The sequence below is a fragment of the Xenopus laevis genome, chromosome 8L, assembly GCF_017654675.1.
Source record: "Xenopus laevis strain J_2021 chromosome 8L, Xenopus_laevis_v10.1, whole genome shotgun sequence".
NCBI lineage: Eukaryota > Metazoa > Chordata > Amphibia > Anura > Pipidae > Xenopus > Xenopus laevis.
Genome location: NC_054385.1, coordinates 2,821,115 through 2,844,319, shown reverse-complemented (window position 1 = coordinate 2,844,319; position 23,205 = coordinate 2,821,115). Strand labels below are relative to the sequence as shown.

The 23,205-nt window shown below is 43.0% G+C and overlaps 2 protein-coding genes across 19 annotated transcripts in view; both read right to left on the bottom strand.

Moving 5' to 3' along the window:
• LOC108698165 (collagen alpha-1(I) chain) overlaps window positions 1–11,858 on the bottom strand; it is an 88,555-nt gene extending 76,697 nt beyond the window's left edge. For all 4 annotated transcript variants that reach the window (XM_018229450.2, XM_018229451.2, XM_018229453.2 and 1 more), the window contains exon 1: window positions 8,114–11,858. In XM_018229450.2, the coding sequence (XP_018084939.1) occupies window positions 8,114–8,258 (145 nt within the window). In that variant the 5' untranslated portion in view covers window positions 8,259–11,858. The remainder of the gene's footprint in view (window positions 1–8,113) is intronic.
• A 200-nt stretch (window positions 11,859–12,058) lies between these two features.
• The window catches only part of cacna1b.S (calcium channel, voltage-dependent, N type, alpha 1B subunit S homeolog), a 99,592-nt gene continuing 88,445 nt past the window's right edge, over window positions 12,059–23,205 (bottom strand). For 12 of the 15 annotated variants that reach the window (XM_041572301.1, XM_041572300.1, XM_041572302.1 and 9 more), the window contains 10 exons: window positions 22,973–23,081; window positions 22,778–22,885; window positions 22,261–22,373; window positions 21,893–22,005; window positions 21,671–21,809; window positions 20,432–20,545; window positions 19,326–19,367; window positions 17,816–18,005; window positions 17,531–17,727; window positions 12,059–17,172 (listed from right to left, as the gene is read on the bottom strand). In XM_041572301.1, coding sequence (XP_041428235.1) covers window positions 16,648–17,172; window positions 17,531–17,727; window positions 17,816–18,005; window positions 19,326–19,367; window positions 20,432–20,545; window positions 21,671–21,809; window positions 21,893–22,005; window positions 22,261–22,373; window positions 22,778–22,885; window positions 22,973–23,081 — 1,650 coding nt within the window. In that variant the 3' untranslated portion in view covers window positions 12,059–16,647. Of the gene's footprint in view, window positions 17,173–17,530; window positions 17,728–17,815; window positions 18,006–19,325; window positions 19,368–20,431; window positions 20,546–21,670; window positions 21,810–21,892; window positions 22,006–22,260; window positions 22,374–22,777; window positions 22,886–22,972; window positions 23,082–23,205 lie in introns of those variants that run through there. The other 3 variants (XM_041572304.1, XM_041572310.1, XR_005963192.1) reach the window with 2 other exon arrangements.

Genomic DNA, 23,205 nt, shown 5'->3' with positions numbered 1-23,205 from the left:
AAGACAAGAGACAGCAAGACTAGAGACAGCAGGCCAGAAGGATAGACATCAAGACAAGGTGGGAGACAGTAGGTCAAGTAAGGAGATATTAGGATGAAAAGGAGGCCAGTGGGCCAAGACAAGAGACAGCAAGACTAGAGACAGCAGGCCAGAAGGATAGACATCAAGACAAGGTGGGAGACAATAGGCTAAGTAAGGAGATATTAGGAAGAAAAGGAAGCCAGTAGGCCAAGTAAGGAGAAATTAGGAAGAAAGGGAAGCCAGTAGGCCAAGCAGAGAGACAGCAAGGCAAGAGTGAAGACAGCAGGCCAGAAGGGTAGACAGAAAGACAAGATGGGAGACAATAGGCAAAATAAGGAGACATTTGGACGAATTGGAAGACAGTAGGTCAAGAAGAGACAACAGGGCCAAGCAAGAAGACAGCAAGACAATATGGGAGATAACAGGCAAAAAAGGAGACATTAGGACAAAATGGAAACCAAGTAGGCCAAGCAGGGAGATATCAAGGCAAGACTGGAGAAAGCAGGCCAAAGACAGAAAGACATAATTGGAGACAACAAGCCAATTAGGAGAGATTAAGAGGAATGGAAGCCAGTAGACCAAGCAGGGAGATAGCAAGGCAAGACTGGAGACAGTAGGCCAAAATGATAGACAGCAAGACAAGATGGCAGACAACAAACTAAAAAGAAGACATTAGGACAAGGAAGCCAGTAGACAGCAACATGGGAGACAGCAAAACAAGACTGGAGACAATAATGCTTTTGCCCATCCTGTGGCCCTTCAGCCATAGGCCATTATAGTTCAAGCGAGAGATTGGGCAGCCCTAATAGGGCCCTACAAGCTTATTTGCACTGGGCACTCCAATACTAAAACCCTGACTCCACACACAGAATTGGTGAACCTGGAACAAAACAAAAGGCCTTGATTACGTGATTTATACAAATTGAAACAATATTTGTTTTGGGCGGATAGGAAAAACCTCACAACCCATACACATCAATTTTACATGTGGGTGGGGAACAATCCTCCTCTGATTTGATAGCAAATTTCAAACTTTAAGGCACATGACTAATAACCCAAAACATAAACCACAGCAGGGATGGAGAACCAGTTGGGATTGTATGATTAGACAGTTATTTTGGGGAGGGGAGTAAGAGTCTGTAATAATGAAAATTACATGAGAGTCTTTTGGATAAGAAAAAGTTTTAAATCAATAGCAAAGCCCAAAATAATTCTCCATTTGGAATTCATTATGGGAGGCAAAACATTATCACTGAATAAAAAATTCCAGAGTCATTAACAACCCATTCCATCAAGTTCAGTGTTTGCTAAAAAGCCACAACCCCAATAAAATCTCAACCTTTTTAAGTAGAACCTACAGCCAAAAAACACAGAACCATCAAGTAATACCTAGTCCAAAAACCCCAAAGTTTCCCAAAGTGCAGCTACAAAGAGTCTCAATTCTATATAGGCATAATGCTATCAAATATTGCCAACTACAAGAGTCCCGTCACCATCAAATACAACCCAAGAGACAATCTCCATTAATTACAACTCATACCAATGTGTCCCATCTCCATCATTTACAACCCATTCCAAAAAGTCTCCTCTCCATCAATTACAACCCATTCCATGGTCCCATTTCCATCAATTACGAATCTTTCCAAAAAGTCTCTTCTCCGTTGATTAAACGGGTTGTTCACCTTCAAACAAATTTTTCAGGTCAGTTGGATTCAGATAGTTCACCAGAAATAAAGGCTTTTTCCCATTTCAAAAATGTACAACCCATTCCAGAGTCCTAACACTACCAATTACAACCCATTCCAAAGAGATCCATAACCATCATCTACTAGCCATCCAAAGAGTCCCGTTACCATCACAATTACAACCTATTTCAAAAAGTCTAAACCCAATCAACTTTGACCCATTCCATACTCATGCCATATTGAGCATGCTTCCTTTTGTTTGCTGGAAATGGGTGGTACTTGATGGAAATGGGTGGTACTTGATGGAAATGGGTGTTACTTGGTGGAAATGGGTGGTACTTGATGGAAATGGGTGGTACTTGATGGAAATGGGTGGTACTTGATGGAAATGGGTGGTACTTGATGGAAATGGGTGGTACTTGGTGGAAATGGGTGGTACTTGGTGGAAATGGGTGGTACTTGCTGAAAATGGGTCTTACTTGATGGAAATGGGTCGTACTTGCAAGAAGTGGGTTGTACTTGATGGAAATGGGTCGTACTTGATGGAAATGGGTTGCACTTGATGGAAATGGGTTGCACTTGATGAAAATGGGTGGAACTTGCTGAAAATGGGTCGTACTTGATGGAAATGGGTCGTACTTGCAAGAAATATGTGGTACTTGCTGAAAATGGGTGGTTCCCATTTCAAAAATGTACAACCCATTCCAGAGTCCTAACACTACCAATTACAACCCATTCCAAAGAGATCCATAACCATCATCTACTAGCCATCCAAAGAGTCCCATTACCATTACAATTACAACCTATTTCAAAAAGTCTAATCAAAATCAACTTTGACCCATTCCATACTGATCATGCTTCCTTTTGTTTGCTGGAAATGGGTGGTACTTGATGGAAATGGGTGGTACTTGGTGGAAATGGGTTGTACTTCCTGGAAATGGGTGGTACTTAATGAAGAAGTAACTTTTGTTGTTGATGTAGAGGGGACCTGTTCAATGTAATAACTTTCAAGTAAGCTTCCTTGTTGCCTTGACTTACTTAAAAGCTCCATCACTTAAAACCCATTCCAAAGAGTTCCTTCTCCATAAAATTCAGCTCATTTAAATATAACCAACAACGAATTATTAACAATTCCAACTGAAACACTAGTTCCATAGAAAATGACGGGGCTACGTGGGCCTGAAGGTGTATGAAAAGAGCCAACACAGATGGGCAATGGAAGATAATCTTTCACCAAGACCAATCACAAAGCAAGGCTGTTTCTGTAATGTAAATGAGCATCTCTGGGGAGCGGGGTGCAATATGGGGGGCAGTGTATAAATGATAGAGACAATGAAGCCGGCGGTACTACCATGCAGATGTATTTAAGGAAGATGTATTTTAGCACAGGAGAATGTCCATATGTTTCCAATAAGGAAGCCTTACGCAGATGACTAGAAGAAGAGAAATAAATACAACAGAAATTCACAGATGGAAGGAAAATATTTAAATACATGAAGAAGTGAGGTCTCCCCTTAATGTCCCGCTGTGGGCGCTGATTTTGGGCTTGGGGTTGAGAGAATAAAATATGATATTGCTGATGCAAAGCTTGTAACACAGTGATGGTCAACATTTCAAATTTAAGAGGATTTGCATGTGGCCGGTTACTACTCGTATATATGGCGGATTTGCTAAACTGCAAAAGGGCAAACTTAATTCATGGTGACAAGAGATGGTGGGCTGGCATGGAACCCTACATATAGGTTTAAACTGAAATGATGTAGCAAAAGTTGACTTTGATTATAGATGGACCCAAACTTCTTAGACCCTGCCACTGGCTAGTTACCCCCTACACATGTCAGGGTGGGTAAATCCATTGCTCAGTACAAGTTACCCCAGGCTCTATTGATTAAAGATATGATTAAATAGAGGGGTGGGGATGATAGTGGTAGGGTGGGCACCAGGTTTTTGTCACTACAAAAGGTGAGAACGTTAAGAGACGTCCAGCTCATTGTTTTGATATGTCTAAAGAAGTGTTGATATTGCTAGAGTAGGGGCCCCCAGAGAGATAGGGGCCATAACAGAAACATGCATGTCTGGGAATGCGGGTCTCAGGAGGTTGTGTTTTGGTCAACTAAAGCATTTATTACTTGCTCATCCTGTAGTCAGGACAAGGCCTGCTTTATCCCAGTTGCACATCTTCCATCCAAACTATCAACAAACTGCATGGCAGCTCCCTCCCATGTGTATAAATACAAATATACAGAGAAGGAATGTTCTAGGCACACAATAAGCTATACCCTCATACTGTACTGTCTAAGGGAATCAATATGGCACCTCCCTCCTCCCATATGTATAAATACAAATATACAGAGAAGGAATGTTCTGGGCACACAATAAGCTATACCCTCATACTGTACTGTCTAAGGGAATCAATATGGCACCTCCTCCCATATGTATAAATACAAATATACAGAGAAGGAATGTTCTGGGCACACAATAAGCTATACCCTCATACTGTACTGTCTAAGGGAATCAATATGGCACCTCCTCCCATATGTATAAATACAAATATACAGAGAAGGAATGTTCTAGGCACACAATAAGCTATACCCTCATACTGTACTGTCTAAGGGAATCAATATGGCACCTCCCTCCTCCCATATGTATAAATACAAATATACAGAGAAGGAATGTTCTGGGCACACAATAAGCTATACCCTCATACTGTACTGTCTAAGGGAATCAATATGGCACCTCCTCCCATATGTATAAATACAAATATACAGACATGACAGCTGTCACCCAGCAGTTAAAGGGATACTGTCATGGAAAAACATGTTTTTTTCCAAAACGCATCAGAATTCTGCACTGAAATCCATTTCTCAAAAGAGCAAACAGATTTTTTTATATTCAATTTTGAAATCTGACATGGGGCTAGACATTTTGTCAGTTTCCCAGCTGCCCCAGTCATGTGACTTGTGCCTGCACTTTAGGATGGAACTACTTTCTGGCAGGCTGTTGTTTCTCCTACTAAATGTAACTGAATGTGTCTCAGTGGGACATGGGTTTTTACTATTGAGTGCTGTTCTTAGATCTACCAGGCAGCTGTTATCTTGTGTTAGGGAGCTGCTATCTGGTTACCTTCCCATTGTTCTGTTGATAGGCTGCTGGGGGGAGGGGGTGATATCACTCCAATTTGCAGTACAGCAGTAAAGAGTGACTGAAGTTTATCAGAGCACAAGTCACATGACCAGGGGCAGCTGGGAAACTGACAATTTGTCTAGTCCCATGTCAGATTTCAAAATTGAATATAAAAAAATCTGTTTGCCCTTTTGAGAAATGGATTACAGTGCAGAATTCTGCTGGAGCAGCACTATTAACTGATGTGTTTTGGAAAAAAACATGTTTTTCCATGACAGTATCCCTTTAAGCTCAACATGCAGACATTATGGCTAGAGTCTCCCCTTTAATACCGGCCATATATTGAACCCACATCCTGCATGGCTAGCTAGCAATCAATTTAGATGCATGCTGCATGGCTGCACATAAAGCAGTTCAGTCTGCACCATGCATCAAAATTAAGTGCTAATTAGTCCTGCAGAATGTGGGTTCAATACATGGTCCGTATTGAAGGGGGTGAGGTGACAAGCCTAATTAGGTCCCACTGTTTCACAAACAGGGTCCAATCCAACAGTAGCTGGTGAGACACATTGGGACAAGGCTCTTTATGAAGGGGTTAATAACTTTGCTGTGGATTTATTTTTAGACTGAAACGGGTGAATTTGGGCGAGTGCCCGGCCCTGTGCTTAGGTAAGCACGTAATGTCCTGGTGCGCAATCGAATCAAAATAAATGACATGGAAACTCTCACACTCGGGGGAATTCTACCTGGCTGCGAGCGGGCGCAATTACGAGGCACAATCACCGTTGCCTGGCAACATTCCCCCCAAACTAAGCGCGGAATTTCAATTCTAAAGCAACAGGTTCAAATGCCTCCGAGAGTGGGATTAAGCCATAGGTTCTAGTTTGTGATTGTTAAAGGGGAAGCTGTAGGTTTAACTGCTTCCCTGCCACACCACAGATCAGAGACTAAGACAAAACCAAAGGCAGGCAAGAGAAGGAATGCTTTGGGCACACAATAAGCTATACCCTCATACTGTACTGTCTAAGGGAATCAATATGGCACCTCCTCCTCCCATATGTATAAATACAAATATACAGAGAAGGAATGTTCTGGGCACACAATAAGCTATACCCTCATACTGTACTGTCTAAGGGAATCAATATGGCACCTCCTCCTCCCATATGTATAAATACAAATATACAGAGAAGGAATGTTCTGGGCACACAATAAGCTATACCCTCATACTGTACTGTCTAAGGGAATCAATATGGCACCTCCTCCTCCCATATGTATAAATACAAATATACAGAGAAGGAATGTTCTGGGCACACAATAAGCTATACCCTCATACTGTACTGTCTAAGGGAATCAATATGGCACCTCCCTCCTCCCATATGTATAAATACAAATATACAGAGAAGGAATGTTCTGGGCACACAATAAGCTATACCCTCATACTGTACTGTCTAAGGGAATCAATATGGCACCTCCTCCCATATGTATAAATACAAATATACAGAGAAGGAATGTTCTGGGCACACAATAAGCTATACCCTCATACTGTACTGTCTAAGGCAGGGATCCCCAACCTTTTGAGCCCGTGAGCAACATTCAGAAGAAAAATGAGTTGGGGAGCAACACAAGCTTGAAAAATGTTCTTGGGGTGCCAAATAAGTGCTGTTATTGGCCATTTGGTAGCCCCTATGAGGATTTTCAATCTATATTGAGGCTCTGTTTGGCAGTACATCTGGTTATTATACAGCCAAGACTTGCCTTCAAGCCTGGAATTCAAAAATAATCACCTGCTTTGAAGCTACTGGGAGCAACATCCAAGGGGTTGGAGAGCAACATGTTGCTCACGAGCTACTGGTTGGGGATCCCTGGTCTAAGGGAATCAATATGGCACCTCCTCCTCCCATATGTATAAATACAAATATACAGAGAAGGAATGTTCTGGGCACACAATAAGCTATACCCTCATACTGTACTGTCTAAGGGAATCAATATGGCACCTCCTCCTCCCATATGTATAAATACAAATATACAGAGAAGGAATGCTCTGGGCACACAATAAGCTATACCCTCATACTGTACTGTCTAAGGGAATCAATATGGCACCTCCTCCTCCCATATGTATAAATACAAATATACAGAGAAGGAATGTTCTGGGCACACAATAAGTTATACCCTCATACTGTACTGTCTAAGGGAATCAATATGGCACCTCCTCCTCCCATATGTATAAATACAAATATACAGAGAAGGAATGTTCTGGGCACACAATAAGCTATATCCTCATACTGTACTGTCTAAGGGAATCAATATGGCACCTCCTCCTCCCATATGTATAAATACAAATATACAGAGAAGGAATGTTCTGGGCACACAATAAGCTATACCCTCATACTGTACTGTCTAAGGGAATCAATATGGCACCTCCTCCTCCCATATGTATAAATACAAATATACAGAGAAGGAATGTTCTGGGCACACAATAAGCTATATCCTCATACTGTACTGTCTAAGGGAATCAATATGGCACCTCCCTCTTCCCATATGTATAAATACAAATATACAGAGAAGGAATGTTCTGGGCACACAATAAGTTATACCCTCATACTGTACTGTCTAAGGGAATCAATATGGCAGCTCCCTCCTCCCATATGGACTTCTGGACTCACCGTTGGTGTATTTTTGTGCACCTTACCTGCCCTAGATTTGGCTACAAAATCTTGCCAGCTGTGAATATCAAATAGAACATCTACACATTGCCATCTGCTGGTGGTGTGTGGTGCTGCAGGTAAATGTACTCAGCCAGCGTGTCCTGGAACTGAAAGGGTTAGAGGCAGTGGAAGACCCCTACAGTGTGATTATATTAACCCCCCATAAAATTCTGGCAGAAAATAGTGGATAGTGACTGTGACAAGTCTCTGGGAACCCCAAGATGCCTGGTTTCTACAGGAACTTGAATTCCCTTTCTTGGGATCAGGGGCTAATCCAGTCCAACATTTGAGCAGAACTACAACATTCACTCCAGTGACTTGAAACGTTCCATATACCAACCTGGCACTGCCAACTTAAATCTTCCAAATAATAACACAAAACACACCCCTCCGACCCCAGCATTCCCCTACTGCACACACAAGTGTAACAAGAACATGAGATGGATTGTGATATTCTAAGTGCAAGCTCACTGGCCAAGAATCCCAAGTGTAAGTCAATTCCTTAACAGTAACAGTGTAACAAAGATTATCTGTACCCCTGTAACAGAAAATAGACACAGTATGATACTGGCCACTTACCTGCCATGTGACCAGAGCCAGTCTCCAGGTAGTCCCCCTGATCCAGAGCATCCCCACACAGGAGCAGCAGCAGCAGGGCAAGTAGCAATGGGCACCCGAGCCCTTGTGTCCAGCTGGCAGCAACACTCAGCCCCCCTCTCCTCATGTCTTGTATTAAACTTCATCCAGTCCTGAGCCTTCCCCTCCGGGATCCGCTGCTTCCCTGCACTCACAGCTCCTATATACACACACGTACTCCTCCCTGTTATACAGCTACATACTCCTCCCCACTATACACTGCAGCTACATACTCCTCCCTACTATACACTGCAGCTACATACTCCTCCCCACTATACACTGCAGCTACATACTCCTCCCCACTATACACTGCAGCTACATACTCCTCCCTACTATACACTGCAGCTACATACTCCTCCCCACTATACACTGCAGCTACATACTCCTCCCCACTATACACTGCAGCTACATACTCCTCCCCACTATACACTGCAGCTACATACTCCTCCCCACTATACACTGCAGCTACATACTCCTCCCCACTATACACTGCAGCTACATACTCCTCCCCACTATACACTGCAGCTACATACTCCTCCCCACTATACACTGGAGCTACATACTCCTCCCTACTATACACTGCAGCTACATACTCCTCCCCATTATACACTGCAGCTACATACTCCTCCCCACTATACACTAAAGCCTAATATACACCCTAATATACACTGTAGCCACTGCCTACTACTGCACACTATACACTGAAACCACTCCCTACTCCTCCCTACTATACACTGAAGCCACTCCCTACTCCTGCCCACTATACACTGAAGCCACTCCCTACTCCTCCCTACTATACACTGAAGCCACTCCCTACTCCTGCCCACTATACACTGAAGCCACCCCCTTGCCCTGCCCACTATACACTGAAGCCACTCCCTTGTCACACCCACTATACACTGAAGCCACTTCCTAACACACACTGAAGCCACTCCCTTGTCCTGCCCACTATACACCCACTATACACTGAAGCCACTCCCTAATATACACTGAAGCCACTCCATTGTCCTGCCCACTATACACTGAAGCCACTCCCAAGTCCTGCCCACTATACACTGAAGCCACTCCCTAATATACACTGAAGCCGCTCCATTGTCCTGCCCACTATACACTGAAGCCACTCCCTAGTCCTGCCCACTATACACTGAAGCCACTCCCTAGTCCTGCCCACTATACACTGAAGCCACTCCCTTGTCCTGCCCACTATACACTGAAGCTACTCCCTTGTCCTGCCCACTATACACTGAAGCCACTCCATAGTCCTGCCCACTATACACTGAAGCCACTCCCTAATATACACTGAAGCCACTCCCTTGTCCTGCCCACTATACACGGAAGCCACTCCCTTGTCCTGCCCACTATACACTGAAGCCACTCCCTTGTCCTGCCCACTATACACTAAAGCCACTCCCTAGTCCTGCCCACTATACACTAAAGCCACTCCCTAGTCCTGCCCACTATACACTGAAGCCACTCGCTAGTCCTGCCCACTATACACTGAAGCCACTCCCTAGTCCTGCCCACTATACACTGAAGCCTCTCCCTAGTCCTGCCCACTATACACTGAAGCCACTCCCTAATATACACTGAAGCCGCTCCATTGTCCTGCCCACTATACACTGAAGCCACTCCCTAGTCCTGCCCACTATACACTGAAGCCACTCCCTAGTCCTGCCCACTATACACTGAAGCCACTCCCTTGTCCTGCCCACTATACACTGAAGCTACTCCCTTGTCCTGCCCACTATACACTGAAGCCACTCCATAGTCCTGCCCACTATACACTGAAGCCACTCCCTAATATACACTGAAGCCACTCCCTTGTCCTGCCCACTATACACGGAAGCCACTCCCTTGTCCTGCCCACTATACACTGAAGCCACTCCCTTGTCCTGCCCACTATACACTAAAGCCACTCCCTAGTCCTGCCCACTATACACTAAAGCCACTCCCTAGTCCTGCCCACTATACACTGAAGCCACTCGCTAGTCCTGCCCACTATACACTGAAGCCACTCCCTAGTCCTGCCCACTATACACTGAAGCCTCTCCCTAGTCCTGCCCACTATACACTGAAGCCTCTCCCTAGTCCTCACAACTATACACTGAATCCCCAGTCAGCCCCTTCCTCCTTTCCCTGCTGCTTCCCCTCACACAATACCATTGCCATTTCTCATACAAGTTACAGAGCAGCCGCCTCCCCAGGTCCCGTTTATTCCGGAAGTACAGTTTGCGCCCCTCACTCATCTGTACCTCAAGCCTCTCTCAGGGAATCCGCACTCTCCTCCGCCTGTTACCTTTTCCCGCCCTATATTCATGTGGCCAATCAGCGCGCTACGCTCTTCCGTATCCCCGCCCACCACTACGCTACACACCTGAGACTCGCACCTGCACTGGGAGAGAAGGGCAGTTTCGCGTTGCCTCATGGGAAGGAACAGACCCCGGATGTTTGTGCGGTAGAATGTCCTTCCTCAGTGTGACTGGACTTGTGTGAGGAATGTCCGTGTGTGACTTTCTCTGATCACAAAACAACACCATTTTATTTGACAAGTTTTTATTCAGATTTAAGGACATTTTATTTCTTTTTTTTTGCTTCTTACAAAACGGCTAAAATCCGAGCCAATCACAATCCAATGTCTGGGCCCAATAAACTCCTCTCAGACACAACATTGACTTTCCTTTCTTTTGACTGAACTTTTTTTGTGTCCAAATTTTTTTTTCCTTCTCTTGTTTTTTGTTTTCCTTTTTTTTGTAGAAAGTTTCTCAACAAATCCCCAATTTTTATCAAATAGAAATAAAAACACCGGATGAATACGTCGTATCAAAAGAGTACGAAGAGATGATGAGCATTATTCATGCAAAGTCATGTGGGGGCTTTTTTTTTTTTTGTGACAGTTTTTCCTTTTTTTATATATAATTGAATATGTAGATTATTTTCACATGCAGACATTAATTAGAGCCAAACTCTGTTTCGGGATGCAAACAATCAAAGTGGAGGCATTTTATTTATTTATTTCGTTTTTGTGAAGGTGGCGACCGTTTTATCAGTGGGGGAGCGGTAACTAAAAAAATCTCGACAACCTGAAAACAAAATGGCTACATTAGTGACCATGCGAGGCATTGCAAAGCACAGTTGTTTAAGGCAGCACTGAGGCCAAATATCTCCTTCTTCCCAGAAAACCTTTTAAAACGTGAACCTATTGGAATAAAACATCAGCAGCGGCCATTTTGCTCAGAAGGATAATGAGGGGAAGAGGGATGGAACCTAGACTCTTCATGGCGGCCTCCTATTGCAAACGTCACCAAGTGGGCAGAACTTGAGTTCTTGAGCAACACTGCATTTTTGTATGAGGTTCTGAAGAAGGATCTAAAGGTGGACATAGACGATACAATTATGCTCTTTCCAGGAAAGATTGATCGTTTCTACACTTACATATACAAGCAGAAACAATAGAATTCTACCTGTATGTTCTGGTGCCTTCAAAGGCGCCTGATCAAAATTTTCTGGCCAGCCTGATTGACAAGCCGACTGATATCCAAGTCTTATGCCGATATCAGTCGGCTGGTCGCCCACCATACACGCACCAAATATTGTACGAAAGTTTGTTTCATACGATATTATCAGTGCATCTATGGCCACCTTAACAGTGGCCGATGTTCGGGTACCTTCAAAGGCACCCGATCAAAATTTTAAAACCAGCCTGATCGACAAGCCGATCGATATCCAAGTCTTCTGCTGATATCGGTCAGCTCATCTCCCACCATACATGCACCCAAAATGAATTTCATACAATATTATCAGTGCGTGTATAGCCACCAAGGGATACGGCTTCACACGGAGGTTTATATATGCCCAAGCATCCCCTCAAAAAATGTCCCGTAGGACTTCAAAATCAAACGTCTCACAGTTAAAGCTTATTTTTTAAAAAAAAAAAAAACAGCTTTTCAAATCAGACCGCCTCCTTCGTTAACAAATTATAAAAAAATTCAACCTCAACCAGGTTCAAATGAAATATAATGGGGCAAAATGTAAGAAGTAGGTTTAGTATGCTGCCAATCCAAACTTAGTTTTGCATAGAATCAGACATACGTTACCTTGGGACATGCCAATCAGCTCAATGCCAGAGCATCTCTTTAGTTAATCAAGGAACTAAGATGGGGCCAAAGTAGACCCCTCTACACCGAAATGCATTCCTTTTTTGCTATTTTTTAGAATTCTCCAACGGTGTTTGAAACCTTTTCTACAGTTCCTTGACTTTTACAGCCAATGAGATACTGCCTAGGTATTTAGAGACATTGTAATACAACCAGCAAGCATGCTTTTAACACAGTCTAAACAAGAGTTGCATGACCCCCACCCCCCCATCATGTAAAACAAACTTTTACAGCCCAAGAGGGAGAGGAAGAACCAGGTGTGCGTGTATGCATTAGGGCAAAGGCCGAGTAATTCCGGGTATTAAAATAACAAAGACCGGGTCCATACAGGGTGAATGAAAATTCCATGCATCTTGCACATAACATTGTTGTTCGTTTTTCTGTAGATAGTTTTTTTTTTTTACATTTTACTTTTTTTTTCTTTAAACCGTGGAAGTTGTGCCTCTTCAATTTAAGGAAAACAAAATCATAGAAAACATTTGGTCGCATTGATCCTGAAGCCTTGGAATGGGAGGGTCCAGCAGATAAAGCTTACAGTGTATATAGAAAGGGTGCTGAGTTCTTCGCTCCTCTTGTTCCTCGTTGCATAGCCCCTAAAGGGAGAGTACCAATCTTTCTGAATGCAGAGGCACTGACTGCGGAAAATGGATTTGAAGGACAGATCCCTCCTCCTATTAGATATGAAGAGTTCATGATGGCCCTGAAACAACCCAGATCTTCTTTGCTCCTCTGATCTAATTTATGATGATCTCTTATGGGTGTTTGAGAGAGAGGACAATCTGCCCTCCACTTTTATAGATACCTTTAACTTTTTTTTTTTTTAGTATCCACACATTTTTGTATTTAATCTCAGACTGTCAATAGACCTTCGGCCAACCAAAGAAATCCGTACAGAAGAAAATGATAAATGAAAAAAATTAAGCATGCATACATTCCCTAGGGTTAGGGTATGGGTTAGGTTTAGGATGAATTGCCTGGCAGCTTCTTTTCACAAGTTAATGATGTATCTGGCAATGTACAAAGAGAACGGGGTACGTAAATAGAGATTATTTTTTGTTATAGTAAGACTGGTGATTTTTTCAATACTAATATGATATGGTTGGCAATGCACACATAAAGGGCAATTTTTGTAGAAAGTGCTCAGATATATATATATATAGAGAGAGAGAGAGAGAGACACGGCAAGAAGACAGGCTAACTTCACCCTCGACAGAACAGAATTAAAGATGAAAAAAAGCCCAGTCAATCAGAAGTGACTATGGACAAGGCAGAGATTGGTTTCAATGTGGCCGATACAACCCAAAACTCATGCAACTCTGCCTTGTTTTCTTTTTGAAGGATAATGAGACTTGTGTGATAGATGCTGAGCCACCAAGCATAATTAAATGAAAAACGTAATTAAAATTATTCATTTAAAACAAAATCCATTTGCATGCCTATGTGCTACCCCAATTTAAAGCACAGGGGGTAGGGGGGTCCTCTATAGCTCTAAAAAGAACTATAAAATATAAAGGACCTGACAAGCCTACTTTATAATATGTACAGGTCAACTCTACCAACGTCAAACCGGGTACCAAAGAAAAGTGCATTGTACCTAAACAGGTTCAACATTCTCCAGTATCTACGATCTCTCATGGCCGGTGGCCAGTTTATAAAATAGTTTTCTTATCTAGAGAGATTCCAGTGAAAGAACAGTGGACGTTAGGCCAACCAAGACTTTTGGCGACGCCATCTTACATTTAAAGTAGGGACTAGATTGTCGATATCATCATTCTAGATGGTCAAACGGATCAGCCTGTTGGACTAAGTACAACAAGGTTACTTGAATGAGTAACGTCAGTGTGTTGACTAGGCCAGTGTTGGGCAATAAACATACGTAGTTGCTTTTAATTTATGAAATGCTAATATATAAACTTTTAATACATTTATAACCCTGTAGCTTTTAAATAGAGAGCTCTATGACAATATTAAACATGGAGGGTGGAACAATTATGGAATAAATGCGCAGTGAGTCATGTGAAATATGTAGTGTATCACATGGCCACCGGTGGAGTTAGATGAGTGAAGCTCTCATGGTTCCCAAGGGACAGAAAACTGGAGACGGCTTCAAAAAAACAAAGGTGCCTCTCCGTTTACAAGAGCTTTGCTCTTCCAAAATATAGGCACTTAGCAGTGAAATGAGACAGAAGCCATGCTGGAAAAAGGCGCGAAATGCGCAGGCTGCACACTGACCCTCGCAAGTAAAGTTTCCCCTGCTTGTATCAGTTCTCTACAAATTTCGAAGCCAAACCAAAGGAGCACACACTCAACAATTGTGCTTGGAGTGACAGCCTACCCATGAGATACTATTATGATCCCTCTGCCAAAGACAATGCCACTTCTGATCATTCACTTAAAAGAAAAATATATATTGCCTCCTGCAAAACCCAAGGCCTCTACTCACCCCACCGATATAAGAAACATTGTGCTGAAATACATTGCGTCTTATGGATGTTACAACAGCAGGCACCAAATCTTCTTCTACTGCTATGGCAACACTAGATTATGAATCAGTGGAAGATGTAGGTAATCATGACCACATCAACCGTGAAAGGTACTCGAGAAATCCCCTCTCAAGCCCAACAAGAGTAAAATAGTTAGGGCTATAGTGGTCACCTACAGTAGGTTCTACTGCCGACAATGATGTCTTTGGATAATCAGCTTTTGCCCTTAAAATATATTTTTACCTTTATGCACTGTAAAGATATATCATCATGCTTACCATAAATCTTTATCACATTGTGCTTGCTATGAAGTTTATATGCTACATATTAATGTAAAGGCCACACGGCTCTACGAGATGTTCGCAGTCATGGAGTGCCTTATTGCCATGGGACAGGTGTACTGCCCAAGCTCTTCTGAAATAAGTGTGTGTAATAGGAGTACCCTGGGCTTGTAGAGATTGGCACAGTCTTGTCACCTGCAGGTCCAGAAGGCTCCAACAAAAATTTGGCACTGGGGCAGAGAGCTTGTTGCCTCTATGACTGAATGGCACAGAAAACGTTCAAACTTGGACATCTCCACAGCTGGACTCCTAGAGAAATGGGCAAGGTTCGCACTAATAACCCTGGGCACTAATCAAGGGTCTAGTTAGGATGGCAGGCTGACAGAGTTATAGAGTCTAACAAATTGGTAGACTGGAGTGAAGACTATGTAAAGAAGCAGCTTAAAAACCTACAGGGGGAAGACTCCCTGTGAACATTAGTAATACATTTCAAACTGTAACTACTGCACACACACATACACACAAAAATATAATAACATAGCTGAAACGCTGATGTTCCCACAATGTGCGACCAACTACATGCATGTTTGGACCAATGCATAACCAAACTGTATGCTGTACCTAAAGAAGGTGAAGCTTCTTTGTACTGAGAACAATGGTCAACAGATAGTCAAGCTTCATAGACACACATTACAAATATCTCAATGTATGAGTAGCAACAGCATTCAAAGACCTCCCATGTAACCAGCAGGGCACACGGTTATCACCAGATATCCGTAAATGAGAACATTCTCAGATGACATCTTTCTTGGTTGTGTAGCAAGATGCCTCAGAGGAGTGAGCAACGTTCTACAGGACAGAATGAAAGAAGAGCCCTAGCAAGTTGCTACAAAAACACAACAGCCATGTGAGTTTTGTGGCAGTTTCTGTGGATGAGGCACTGGGATAGCTGGGCCATATATCTATGACGGCAAGCTGAGCGTGTGGGAATGAGGTGAGGAGAAGTTCTGCTGTTAGTTTACATGGTTATTAGCATCAGATATGTTATAGAGATGGAAGCAAAGCAATAGAATATAACCTTGATAATCTCCTGACAGTGAAAATCTATAAGAGTGGTAAAACTTGATACTATACGGCCTTCACCTTGCTGCTCTCACCTACCTTGTCCATTTCTAATCTTCATTCTCATGCCCTTCGCAGTTTGGTGTCCTACCTCAGAAATAAACTGCCATCTTTGCTCGCCCACCCCCTGAACAAAACGAAGCTTTCTCATGAGATATTTCAAAGCACATCCAACAGTCAGCTGCCCCATTTCTGCTTTCTGTAAACCTGAGCTTGTTCACTTCCTGTAATCACCCCATGCTCAGGGTTCTTCCAAGATGGCTGCCTCTGCTCTCCCATAACACACTCTGTTGTCATGGCAATTTAAGCGCCAGCTGATGATAAAACTCATCAGTAGTGACTCGGGCAACCGACCCCCATATTTGACCCTCCCCCGTGCTTCTCTGGCTTTCCTCTGAAGCAGAGGTAAGAGTGGGAACATGTTGTGGGTCCCTGTGCTAGCACCAATCATCCTCGTCTGCTTCATGGTAGTAGCTTCGGCCTCTTGGAGCTGTGGCAGGCCCAGTGCTAAGCCCCAGGGTGTAGTGGTAACCATTTGGTACCCTGCAGAGCTGGTGTGAATGTGAGGTCAGAGAAGACACATAGGAAGTCCGGGATGAACGTCCAGAATTGCTGGCCAAGGCTTCCTCGAAGGTTAATGTCTCCTCTGACAAAGGACAGTAACTGTCACTATCCTGGCGTGGTCCCAAGTAGGGGTCGGACCCAACGCGAGTAACTGTGGACGCTGAGTGGCTGGGGGAATCGCTGTACAGTAGGGTGTTGTGCTCTGATAAACCCCGACTTAGACGTCCTGGGGAATAAGCAGGCCCCCCAAAGTGCACAGGGGAGGAGTGAGCTGTCCGGTATGTAACATTGGGCCGAGGGGTGAGAGGAGTCTGAGGGAGTTGTCTCCGGATCCCCCGGCATGGGGTGCTAGCACCGGAACTAGTGAGTCGTGGACTTCCGCTGGCCGAACCGCTGCCCTAAATGGAACAAGGGTGAAAAAAAGCACAACTAAACAGACCAGCAATATGATGTGATTTTGCAGAGTGATATCACAATGGCTCACAGCAAAGAGGGATATTACAATGGCTCAAACCAAACAAATAAGACAAGAACATATGGACTATCATGCCAAATGCACACAGTGGAACAACGCACAACAGAACTCTGGGCAAAATATAGGGTATATAGACCTTTAAACAGATAAGAGAGTAAGAGTAAGAGAGAGAGATAATTTAATAACAATAATAAGCAAGCGTTCAGCATATGGTTTGTTGCTCCCCTCTCCTGGACACTTAAGGATATTACATGATGCTTGCGAGATAGATTCCTACTTACTTGTCTGTGTGTGCTATGGTCTTGTCCAGCACTAGGTGATGGTGCCCGGCTGTGATCACAGTGACGAGGGTGGCCGGAGTCGCGGCTTCCATATCGGTCACAGGAGTAGAATCGCTGTTTCTCCGATGAAGATGGAGGCTGCTGTTTCCTTTCTTGGGATCGTCCTCTTTCGTGTTTTCTCTCCCTGGTGGGGGCATCTGTAAAATAAGAACCATATACCATGCCTTGAGATAGCACCTATATATTTGGGTCACCTGTCTGTGAGAATCTCATTGCTTTCATCACCTGCGTCCTCGCTTTGTGGCGATCTTTCCATCGATTTTTGCTTTCTCTCCTTTCGCCGGTGGCACCGGTGATGGTGCTGGTGTGTGCGCTCAGGTGGGACCCTTTCTAGGGAGTATTCATACAGCTGGGCTCGCTGCGGCGGTGTCAGGGTGGAAACTGACCGCTTCATCGGACTGCTATCAGGAATCGACTGCGGATAACCCAGATTTAAAAAAAAAAAAAAGGAAATCTCACCAACGTAACCATGAACTTAATACCAATTTAAAAACTACAACAACGAGACAAGGTCCCATCAAGCTGAAGGTCAACAGTTTTCTAAAACTGGCCATGGACAAAAAGCCACCAAACAAGCAGATCTTTTTCCAGTCTTTAGAAAGCCATTAAACCTTTCACTAGGCCATGCAAGTGGTTGTTTTTGCCATATACAAGCCAATAAGCCGTGGACTCATAGTACTGTGCATAAAAGGATTGTCCATATGCAATTTAATGGGAAAAACATTTCTCCACTGGGGTCTGTAGGGAAATACAGAGAGACATTTTTCCCATCAAACTGTATTTGACCTTGTCATATTCTGAGTTGGGTTTGCTCCCATAATCTGTTTCTTCGTGACCTTTTGCTGTCATTCTGGGGCTAAGACTTGGCTTGACTTTTCTTCAAGTTTCTGTGCCAAACATTGTAGCCTTGTTGTCTTTCTCTGCTACTATTGTTGGGCTTCTTACTTAGTATGGGGTAAAAAGTCCCTCAAGCCCTCCTGGATATTTAATTTTTCACCAGCTACACTCTACTGCCAACTGACATAATTTTGTCTTATTGAGGCCTCAAAGACATGATTTCTTTGTATCTGCAATACATTTATTTTCCTTGGTTTTGGACATGACTGAAGGACTTGACGAGGTACTGACAGAAGACACAGAAGCACATAAAGCGGTGGGCTGAAATGATAGACCAATATCTAACAGTAGGATTGCATATAATGATCCCTTTACAGCAATATTAGCCACCAATGGAGCCCAATTTTAGTTCACCTGCACAGCATTGATTTTCTGTAATCTTCTCTCCCAAAGCTCATCTGTTGTTACCCTTCTCTCTTCAACACATTAGACCCCCCACAGTGAGCAAAAACCCTCATTTACTAAAAGGTCCTGTAGCTATGTCCTACTGTTAAGGCATGATTTGCCAACTCTAGGGCTAGCTTCCATGGAGGGGGTGGGGGGCTTGGAGCAGTGGCAAGGGTATAAGCTCTTCTAAATACACCTGAAAGCCCTGTTTGAAGATCAGTTAGGATGAACACATATCTCTTGTCTTGAAAGTGTGGCTGAATGATGGACTGTCCTAGATCTATAACCTTGCTATAAACTTAAGGTGGACCTCTAAGGGGGTAAACAAACCAAAGACTGCATCTTTCCCAAACCACAGGCATAAAAACAAGGGCTCAAGAAAAAGTTCCAGAGCATTAGTGGCTTCATAATAGCTAATTCTCAGTCATGTAAAATGAACAAGGCTACATACTGGCAGGTAACCATTTCCAGGAGAAGGAACGCGGCTTCTCGGCTGATGAGAGACAGACAGGTGAGGAGGTTCAAACGGCATCACAGTAGACCAGCAGCAGACAGCATGGAGGATGGGAGAAGGGGACGGAGAACAGGGAAGAGGCAAGGGGTATGTATAAAGGAAAGCCAGGAAGGGGTACAGAGAAAGACAGAAGCACAAGACCAACATAAAAACAAATTGAAATCAGAGCAGAGATGAACAAAGAGGCCACATTAGAAAGATGGAAAATGGGATGGAAATGGAAGTCGAGGAGCAGGGAAGGAAATGGTTGAAGAAAGGGAAAATACATGTCAGAATTAAGTATGTATATATATATATATATATCCAGCACCCAGCATGTAGTAGTTTATCTTCCATCAGTTTCCCAATATGTGATGCTTTCTCCCTTTATATTCTGTGCATCAGCAGAAAGGAGGCTGGGCAGCTAATCTATTACAATATACATGAAGGTCCATTGTGATCTCATTATTCATTTCTTGGTTACGTCAGAATTTATGGTGGACTCCCTTTTGGTGTTCTATACCTCAGGGTCATTGATAGACTCGACGATTGCTCTTTAAGGTTCTTCTATACATCAAGGTGAACGTCATAGTAGCTCTTTTGGTTTCTGAGGTTCCCTCAGTTATTACCAAGGCTCTTCTATATATCAAGTTCTGTTGTGGGTCCACTGTAACCTAAAATGTTCTTTCCTTTGGTTCTGTAAACATCAGAGTTCATGCTGGCCACATCTATTCATCTTCTATGCACTAGGATCCATAATGATCTTATCTTTTCACATCTAAGGCTCGTCTAAACTACAACAGTTGTATATTTAACGTGTGCTATGTATTCCCCCACACTGAATCTCATATTAATACATGTTTCTTAACACATGGCAGCATCTGTGTGCTTGTTCTGACAGATGTCCCAGGTATTTGCTAACTGTCCATCACATCTTGCCTATCTGTACATAACTTGTATCTGGTGTGTCTGTTGGCTTGTGAAACATCTGGGTCTTAGATGTCTGTCAATTTAAGTTCTTAACAGATGTTCCAAGAACTTTTCTTGATGGGATTTAGACTCACGTGGGTTTCAGCTGCTAGCCGTGGCATGGAAACTGCACGACCCTGAGACTCCAGGCCCGTAGGGTGTTCTCCTCCATTAGACAAAGTCTGTCCGATTTGCTTCATCTCTACAGACTGAAGAGATATGAACATGTCACGTGTGCATAGGGTAAAGGCATTCAAGGCATTAGAAGTAGACCCTACTCAACTTTATAAAGAAATAATATTCTTTTCAGTGAACAAACAGTGCCCTCAAATGTTAATGGAAATAATATGCCACCTCCCAAACACATGTATAAATACAAATATACAGAGAAGGAATGTTCTGGGCACACAATAAGCTATACCCTCATACTGTACTGTCTAAGGGAATCAATATGGCACCTCCTCCTCCCATATGTATAAATACAAATATACAGAGAAGGAATGTTCTGGGCACACAATAAGCTATACCCTCATACTGTACTGTCTAAAGGAATCAATATGGCACCTCCTCCTCCTCCCATATGTATAAATACAAATATACAGAGAAGGAATGTTCTGGGCACACAAAAAGCTATACCCTCATACTGTACTGTCTAAGGGAATCAATATGGCACCTCCTCCTCCCATATGTATAAATACAAATATACAGAGATGGAATGTTCTGGGCACACAATAAGCTATACCCTCATACTGTACTGTCTAAGGGAATCAATATGGCACCTCCTCCTCCCATATGTATAAATACAAATATACAGAGAAGGAATGTTCTGGGCACACAATAAGCTATACCCTCATACTGTACTGTCTAATGGAATCAATATGGCACCTCCTCCCATATGTATAAATACAAATATACAGAGAAGGAATGTTCTGGGCACACAATAAGCTATACCCTCATACTGTACTGTCTAAGGGAATCAATATGGCACCTCCTCCCATATGTATAAATAGAAATATACAGAGAAGGAATGTTCTGGGCACACAATAAGCTATACCCTCATACTGTACTGTCTAAGGGAATCAATGTGGCACCTCCTCCCATATGTATAAATACAAATATACAGAAAAGGAATGTTCTGTGCATACTTTAATTCTGTAGAGAAATTGTGAGAGTAGGGGGAGCCAGATAAACTCATTTATAATGAACGCCTTGTTATCTGTAATTCTGAGACACTGGCAGCTCAGGAAAGGTTGTTCTTTGTTCATACGGCGATCAATATCTCTCTTTAAAATTCCCCTAATAACAGGCATATATCATAAACGTGTACAGCTTACCTGTTTGCCATTTCTTTGTGCATGGATCTCCTCTGAGTTCCCTCTTTGGAATGTAGTGCTCCTCGGAGTAGAAAAGGGATCTGTAGCAGGTTGGGTTCCCCAAGAACTTGATTCTCGAATACCTGTATCTTGATCTGGCCTGGAAAACGGAGGCAACATTAAGCTGTCGCAAAGGCTTACCTTCACCTGTACAAAGAAGGAAGCGGAGAGCATGCAACTTACACCACACCACCATTGTTTAGAGAAGCCGAGCTCTTCTGACGAATAAACATTTTGGAATTTCCGAACGGTTCCAAAGTAGCTTTCAATGGCTGGAAAAGGGAGACTGTACCAGTCTGTAACACACAAACAGGTCAAATCATTAAGCGGAAAGCTCAATTCCATAATGGGTTCCATGATGCCACCAGCTAAGCTAAGTTTTCCATATACCAAACAGCTGTATATCCAAAGTATGGAATACCTTGGTGGAGAGTATTAAAGTTTCTCCAAGTTTATCCATTGAAGACCTAGCTTCCAGACTCATATACTTATTTATAAGAGACTCAACCCGATCGAGCTAAAGAACAATGACATATCCATTTAGTTGTCACCTGAGAAAGGACACCAGACTGTGGGTGAGACTGATCACGGTTGTTTTTATTCTGCTTGTAGAAGTCAAATATCATCAGGGCAGCATAGACCTTTCCAACAGTCATTTCGTCAGCTGCAAGGAATGAAAAACAGTGAAAACACAGTAAATGCACAAACACAATGAGCAGAGGAATCCCAGAGGCGCCTATTAATGTGATTGAGGTACAAGATTCAATGCTAGTTCTTTAGATATGACATCTTTACAGTAAATCAGAGGCATGGTATCAAACTTTACACTCCATTCTTTCGTCTTGGTCATGACTTGATGCCCTAGTTCCTTTCAGTGTTTGTGTTGACTCAAATCTAAACCCTGTATATCTTGGGTAAGGAAAAGGTTATCTCGGCTCCAAACTTGTCTCAGGTTGACCATAAGACTCTTGTTTGATCTAACCTCATTATTCAAGAGTAAGATGTAATTAAAATATGTGTATAGGACACAAGCCTTAAGAAGAAAAGGAGAAGAATGAGTCCACTTACGCTTATGAGGTGGTACCAGAAGATCCAGAGTTTTCTGTGACAGGTTGGGCCACACAGATGTGATTTCTTTCCTCAGCTCAGCATCACATTCATGCTGTTTAATTCCACCTTCAAGAAGAAGAAATAACTGATTGGATGTCTGTTTTCACTCGTCATAAAACAACAGAAAGAGAGCAAGAGATGAGAGAGGCCCACCTGAAGCCAATTTAACATCCAGAGCAGTTCGGATCAAAGCCATCAAGGTGGAGGTGAAATGAACAGTCAGGTCTGTATCAGAGATAGGCATATTCATTTTTACGAGACGCTATGGAAAGAGATTGGGTAGGAAGTTGTTAAGTCACATTGATTGCATGAAGAGAAAATCAAGACCTACTCATGAAAAATGGCTCTCAACCAGATGTTCATGATGATGCCTTCAAAGGAAAATC